The 7,855-nt window shown below is 41.5% G+C and overlaps 1 protein-coding gene across 3 annotated transcripts; it reads right to left on the reverse strand.

The window, feature by feature from the left end:
• Positions 1 to 80: 80 nt before the first annotated feature.
• rad52 (RAD52 homolog, DNA repair protein) lies at positions 81 to 6,710 on the reverse strand. 3 transcript variants are annotated; one of them, XM_052061767.1, is made up of 10 exons: positions 6,461 to 6,710; positions 6,223 to 6,324; positions 5,267 to 5,360; positions 5,080 to 5,147; positions 3,822 to 3,940; positions 3,679 to 3,754; positions 2,677 to 2,876; positions 1,632 to 1,798; positions 604 to 711; positions 81 to 264 (listed from the first exon to the last, which is right to left on the reverse strand). In XM_052061767.1, exons 1-10 carry the CDS (start codon positions 6,509 to 6,511, stop codon positions 206 to 208), a joined length of 1,044 nt encoding a protein of 347 aa, XP_051917727.1. In that variant the 5' UTR covers positions 6,512 to 6,710; the 3' UTR covers positions 81 to 205. The 3 variants fall into 3 exon arrangements, with proteins under 3 accessions (XP_051917727.1, XP_051917725.1, XP_051917726.1); XM_052061765.1 differs by having other exon boundaries at positions 484 to 711; positions 6,461 to 6,697; XM_052061766.1 differs by lacking the exon at positions 5,080 to 5,147 and having other exon boundaries at positions 484 to 711; positions 5,271 to 5,360; positions 6,461 to 6,703.
• Between the last annotated feature and the right edge of the window lie 1,145 nt (positions 6,711 to 7,855).

Here is a 7,855-nt window from a genome sequence, read left to right on the forward strand (position 1 = left end):
TTCTCTCAAACTTTTGGGAAATTGTGCTGTGTGCTTGGCGGAAACCCAACACTACTCATCAATGAATTCGGAGGCTAACAGTATGAGGGTTATTTTATTAATCAAAAACTTGCAACCTTTTAACATGCAGCATTGATGTGTTGAAACAGCTTACATCAATTCAAATATAAACTGCTAAAACTAATTGATACGAAGGAGGTCAATGTCATGTATCCAGTCGGCGTTTCTTCATGGACTGCCCTGCCCGGTATGGACTGGAGATTTCTGCGGGTACAGGGACAAAACAAAATGATGGTTTACTCGAGTGAAGTAAAAAGTGCTTAAAATAGATCAGCAGTGGGCAAACTTTCTCAGGGGTGAATGTTTGAGATTCACCATTACAATTACAGGACTCTTGATAATGTATACTCAGTGGGCTGGATTAAATAACGAACCGGTTTGTAAGAGGCCCCCCATGCCAAATTATTCCCACCCTTGTCTAACCTGCTCTGGCTTGATGCGGACGTCCGTCCTGATTAATCCCCAAGTGTCCTGTAGTGTGCGAGTGCTGCTGCTCCTGCCGCTGCTCGTGCTCTTTCACGGTGGTCCTTTGCGGGGTCTTACTGCGTGTCCGCATCTTGTGACTGTTGGGCGTGCTCGGGCCGAAAGCCCCGCAGGGCCCGTCTGACTCCTCCGTTCCATTCAGGGTGAAATTCCAGAGTTCGGGATCGTCTGTGGGGTCAACATGACATTTTTTGTCTTTGGTCTTTTCACTCGACACGATGCTGCGATTGCTACCGTTAATGCTACTGCTTTGCCCATGTTGATCTACAGCATTTCTGATTCTGAAGTGGAGCTACATGGGGACTTCCAGTCCACCTGGTGCGTGTGAAGGATTTAAAAAACAGATTATAATCTGAAGAACAGCATCCCCAAATTTAAATATTGAGGTGGAAACAATATGCTTTGGGCTACGAGGCGACTTCACCGCATTGAAAAGTTTGACCAAATTTCCAAATCAAAAATCACTTTGAATGTTTCTCATGTCTGCAATGTAATAGTCTAATTTCTCCATATGGTGAGGTGGAGGTATTTCGTCAACTATAAAGTCACCATCAAATTATCATAAATAAAGCCATGAAATAGTTCCCCTTGTGTGTAAGTGAAAGTCATGTAATTGACATGACTTTCACTTTTTGCCTTGAACAACCACCAGATGGTAACTCTTGAAATGGAGTTGTACTGTACATGGACCACAGCACAAGGCCTCCAACTGTTCCTCAATGCAAAACACTGCCCCCTGCGGTTGAAAAAGGAGCTGAGGTGATACAGTATTGGATTACACTAAGCAGGTACCCAGGGCTCGGTTGCGTTAAAGTTAAAATTTCAAAATGTACCAAACATAAGTTGCCTAAACCCTGTGATGTAATTTTAAACTCATTTTACATCACAATTCAAATAAATTATTTGATTCAAAAAAGAAAATTAACCGCAATTGCATGTAGACATGCACCTGCAACAAAGACTCCGTAAATTCGACCCATGACCGTGTTAAAATTTTGGGTTTCGGACAAACTTTCAGATATGCCACGGCTCGATCAAAGTGAAAAAAACCAATAGGGCAACCAAGGTACGATAGCTCAGTCCATCACCTCCTCCAAAGAGGAGCTCCACGTCCTCAACCTTCGTGTCCGCCGCCTCCTTCTGCTCCAGCCTCTTGGCCTCCATCTCTTTGCGAAACTTCAGCTGCAGCTGCTGCTGCCGCTGCTTGCGCAGCTCCTTGGGGTCCGACGATGACGCCGTGTCCACCAAGGCCTGCCTGGGAGAAGCAACGGAAGCCCTGAACTCCATAACCAACCTCAAGACTAATATTTGCTCCATGAAAATGTATTCATTTGTTCCCGATAGTCACTTGACTTCAATTCGAAGCTTTTCCCCTCGCGCCATTGCTTCCAGTCCATGTATGAGCATGTGTGTTCTGTTGTCTTATTTTATGGTGCTTTGTTAACAGCTGTTGTGAAAGCTACATATAAACAAACATTTATTTTATTTTTAAATCCTATACTTAAGTGCAGTTAATGTTCAAACTATGCATCATGTTACTGCGGTTTACTTTATAATAATCACACTCAAATTTATTCAGAGATCAAAAAGCAAGCACTAAAAACTAACTGCAGCTGTATTAACCTGCTGCACATAATAAATATCTAACAGAAACAACACTAAATACAATTTTTAGGAATAACGCATCCACCTTTTTTTTTTTGTTTTTAATGAAATTTGAGGCTTACTACTCCATTCTGTTTGAAAGTTGGTCATGATGGTGATGGTCATGAGGAGGCTCTACTTTCAATAAAACGTTTAAGATCGCTACTTTAACCAATCAGATTTCCTCCGAGAGCCAGTGAGGTAACCTTTAATGGTGTTAGCGCTCGTACGCCCTCTGATTGGTTGCTCAGAGTCTGTTGCGACCTCCACAAAATAATACATTGAATCATTTTTGAGTGATCTGCTTCAAATCATGTAGGGGGCACAGTTGTGTGTTTTTATCTCGCCGTCTTGAATAGTTTTGATAGTTCGTATTAATGTGACATAATACTCAGATAATTCCCCACTCAAGGCACAGGTACCAAATTCATGGACGGCCAAGGGGAAAATGACGCAGAGGACAACCTGCAGGGTCGGGAGGGTCTTTACCTTGCGCCTTCTCCCTCGCTTTGAACGTCAGGGGTGTGAGTCTCGTAGTAGCTCTCTCTCAGGTTGCCGTCTCGCCGCTCCAACGGTGTGATGGCCGACCCCAGTTTAGCTTCTCGTACCAGGCTACAGAAACGAGCCTTCTCCACGGTGGGCTCACTTTCTGACCGCTTGGTCTGGGCAGGGTCCAGAGCAGGCAGCGGCTATGTGTCGGGAAAAAGCTTCTTTAAAGGAGCGTCTTTTTTTTCTCCCTCCCTTGTGGTTTCTTTCTGACTTTCGGGTTGAGTGAACGCTGGCGCGTTTTGGCTGCCGCTGCTCAACCCGTATTGTTTTGTGTTTTTTGTTATTGTAAAGTGTCCTGGGTGTCTTGAAAGGCGCTTATAACTAAAATGTATTATTATTATTATTATGATATCAAACTCATTGTGATCGTGGCCTAAATCATACTCGTGGTTTGCCTCAAACTGTGATTATGAAAGCATGTGATGTAATACCGATAGTCAGGAAAAGCCTACGAAAGCAGCTGAATGTTAGTTGGGGCGAATTAGAAGCAATTTAAATGCGGGCAGGTGTGTAATAGCTATTGTTTCAATATCTTTTACGGAAGGTCCACCAGCTCACTGGGGTTGCAACTATCAGATACATTGAGATTATTTTACGGCCCGTCCCATCGGCGAAAATTTTTCATTTCACATTTTGATTCAAAATCCACCCGTTGTCATCCATCTCAGCGGGTGGCCATTTTGCCACTTGCTGTCTATTGAAAATGACACCACAATTGCTCACGGCTCAGCTTTGCGAACGTCACAGGACCAAACTCAGAAAACCACATTCATTCATTTCCTAATCCGTAATCAAAGCAATCACTAGGCAGGGATTATAAGGAATTACCCGTACCGAATATTTTTATATATTTTTTCTTATATACTCTACTTCACCACCATACACAAAAATCCCCATATAAGCGATTGGGGAATAAGTGAGTTATTCCCAATGTCTTTTTACCTGCTTGGGAATCTTGTTAATTGCCTGAAGGTACGCTTTGTCGAGGATGCAGTTACCAAGCACATTCCCGAAACACCTAAATAAAACACAACGGATAAAAACTATAACAACAACTATGAAGTGGGGTGGTAATCTTCCAGTACTTGAGTGCTCTCTTCATGCCATCGGTGACAGCCTCCTTTCTTGCCTTCTCCAGGGACAAAGCTTTAGACTTCAGCCCCTCGCTCACTCCATAGCCCACATCCTCGTGGAACGCGCCGTCCTGCCAGAAAACATGTATAGCTATTCATTCATGATGATCATCCCAGTATAAATGACACTTTGTTGTCATCCTAATCACGATATAGGATTATTTTTAAATTTTATAGTCAAATGAAAAATAGTTTGGGAAGGGTGTCGATTACAGCACTGCAGTCGTATAACTACATTATAATAAACTAGATGAACGGAAGCTAGTGGACTAACTGGAGTTGGGAAAAAACAGCATTTTGAAACAGTAATCGATGCCTTCAATCACATCTCAGACAGATTTCTAATTCATGTTATTTTGGAGTCAGTCAGCCCTCCCTCAAATGGGTCCAAAAATGCTGCTGGTCGCTTTTGAATTGGAACATGTAAGACGGAGCAAAAGACTCCCATTCTGGCCTCTCTCCATGTTTTCCCTGTGCATTTTCATAGTCATTTTAATAGGCAGCATTTTTTTTAATCTTCCAATGGTCTCACCCCATTTTCCAACTCTGAGCTATAGATACTGGATGTTCAAAAAAAAAAAAAAACTTATTTTTTTAAGTTAAATGTAAATTGTTTTCATATACTGAAGCAGGAGTATATAGAGAATATAATGCCAGCCATGGGAGCCAAACTAGTGAAAAAAAATTCATCAATTTTATTTGATTATCACAGTATGTCTTTATTCTGGGTCACTGTGCAGTGCAATTTTTCTTGTTTAAAAACATGGATGTTACAAAAAAAATAAATATGTTTTTTGAGGGGCGGATTAATGGCATTTTCACACATTTTGGTTAGGAAAGTTGATTTGAGGTACAAGTATTTTGAATGATGAGCATGATCATGGAATGACTTCAACTTCAATATGAACGTACCACTGCAGCACAGAGAGGTGTTTTATGTGAATCCCCGTTGACAGGTTGCTCTACTTACATCAAAAATATTTTGCGACACGCAATGCATCATGGGATATACCGTTTTTCCAGGGCACATCAGGTATTCACAACTTTTCAAGAGGCATTGCGGGATACATTCAGGACACTATGTAGGCCAAGGGATAACCTTGCACTACACATTCAAAGAGCAAAACAAAATGGCAAACTCTCTGTATAAGCCACCACTTAGTGAAGAGGGAGTGATTCCTAACATGGCCATTTGCAACTTATTCCCTACCTTCAGCTGCACTTTGACGAACGCGCTGACACCGACGTAAAATCTCCCATTAACCAGGTCCACAAAGTCTACAAAGACAAACATGGAGCAGTGTTGGTCCACGTACAGACCACGGTGGTGCTGGTTGTCATGGTGACACATTACTATGGCAACAGACAAGACTGGCAGAGACCGAGGGATACAGTACCAACATTCTGCTGAGAGATGGAGTGAGACCATCCATTATATCCAAACATCTCATTGGCCAGGCTGATCACACGGTGACCCTCGATGTAGCACACCTGCAACGATGAAATGGTGAAATGGTTTATTGGGCACTCTGTGCATTGATTGCAGGTTGCTTAAATGGGACATATTATGGAAAAATATATTTTTAATAGCGTGTGTATAAGCAAGTGAGTCTCTGCAGTGCCTGCCCACCCACCAAATTCAGTTGATATGTATGAATACTGTTCCTGTGACAACTGAAATTTCCCTCATAGGATGAATAATAATCTGTCTGTCTGTCTGTCCTCAATACTGTATTTCAGTAAAGCAACCAACATCCGAGTGTCAGAGGATATTCATGTATGAGGATGCCATGAACCACACAGTTACATTCATTGCAAAATGTAATTTGGCGGTTTGGTATTTAAATGCTGCCTCAACATGTGAAAATGCAATTGAATCTCTATGGGCACTCAGTTAAAGTCAGATAAGCCAGTGATTACTTTGTACAAGTGCCATTAATTTTCAGTATAGGCAGAGAGGTGTGGAACCTGATCGTGTAAAAGGTACCGGTAAGTAGAGCTGCACCGAGTTTTGCTCGATACATTGACAACCATTAGCGAATCATGTCAGCCAAGTGGCACATGGTAGGTGAAGCCGTAGATGTGGCAGGAGCGGGAAGTTTTGCGTTTGGTGGTGTGCTCATGCGTCATATTCACAGTGCAGTATATGAAGTGCTGCCTTCATAAGTGAAAATGCAATCAAACCTCCTGGTTCAATCGGGTATGTTTAAATCAATCAATCAAGTGTATAATTCTCGATCCTTGGGGTATTTTGATGAAAGCGTATTTGTCAAATTACATTAAGCCACCCGGGTTTTAAATCGTGATGCAATGCAAGAATATTTAATAGTTACTTTCCAGCTCAAAAACTTGCCTTCTGTCCTCCTCCAGCCAGTCTGGTGCTGATAAATTCTGGCCCCAACTTCTGTCGCAGTGCATTGTGCACAGCCTGCTGCTCCTCGGCTGTGTATGCACACTGAATGGGGGAGGGATACAGTACAAATAAGTGGCGATTTGTTCCATTTCTTTCCATTGTACGCAAGCTCGTTTGGATAGATGAAGGGAGTTTGGAAGAAAAACTCTTCTTAGTTGTTTCATCAAGTCCGTCATACCTGGCCGAAGCGCTTGGGAGACGACATTCTCTCCTCGAAAGTGGTGGACATTTTAAATACGCGAGAAAAAAAATAAAGCACAAAATTAGACGAGTGACGCTAATGCTAAAAAAATATTTGAAATTTCAATGGGCGCGCCGTCTTGTTCGACGTGTCGTGTCTTGGTCTTTACACACTTTGAATACCCTTTACTGCCTCAAGTGGTAGGAAGGCGAAACGCGTCCACAGTCCATCCACGGTCAGATAAGATATACTGTACACAAGTCCTCTTGACAGCCACAGAGGGAAACATGGAGCCCAGACATATGGTAAACGAGGAAGACGATGAAGGAACACAAACTGAGCCTTAAAAATGTCTTTGGGGCAAATAAAGTCACCCGTACAGCACTGATGTGATCATTGAATTCACCAGCATTAATCTTTCAAAGCCCATCAACATTTGTATGTTAGAAATAATAGTGAAAATGTGTTATTTGTTTGTATTCCAGTTGAATGAAATGTTGAAAATGTAATTTCTTGGAAAAAAAATGTATCCTTGTCCGAGTGTCCAGATTTTTGGGACACCCTGTACATTTGTGGGTAATGTGGTGTATTCCAGTCTATTGGAAAAACCAACATTGACAACATAGTGCAAGGCATGACGTCCCTGATCCACTAGCGAAATGACACTTTAATTCTCTACTCTTTCATCTAGAACTGCTTCAAAGAACAAGGATATGCAGGAAAAATGACTAAGATTGCATGACTGTCCATCTTCTATGCTATGTGTTGTTACATTATTTTGTTATTTTATCTAAACTATTTATGTTATTCTCATGTTAAGAAATCTGCCTTGGGAGTACGGCTGAAAACAAGCATTTATGCTTAGTCCTGCCACATTTACACTGTTTATTCTTGTGTTGTTGTTGTGCACTGTGCCAATGAAATAAACAAACAAACAAATAAATAAATAAACGAATGAATGAATGAACGAATGAATAAATAAATAAATAAATAAATAAATAAATAAATAAATAAATAAATAAATAAATAAAATGGATGACAAAATTTGCCACCTAAGACATCTTACATCCTTATATGGTTATATGGTTCACCTCTTCTGGGAACTTCAACGTCGCTCTATATTGTATTGCCTAGATGACAATCACTCCGTTCCAAACCGTCCGTCTAATACAGTTCTGACTGATGTGGGGCATCATTGGAAAACTAACATCGATTGTAATGGTTCAGTAATTGTGTGCACTCTAATTCTCAGTAGCTGTTGTTTAGTTGATCTTACCACCATTTATTGATGTCTGCACATTCTTTATCTTCGCACGGACGTGTGCTACAGGGATGCCGTTACACAGGGGGTTGGGAGTGTAGCCCCGCCAGACATCTGTCTAGTCCACCTTG

The sequence above is a fragment of the Hippocampus zosterae genome, chromosome 3 (assembly GCF_025434085.1).
Source record: "Hippocampus zosterae strain Florida chromosome 3, ASM2543408v3, whole genome shotgun sequence".
Classification (NCBI taxonomy): Eukaryota; Metazoa; Chordata; class Actinopteri; order Syngnathiformes; family Syngnathidae; genus Hippocampus; species Hippocampus zosterae.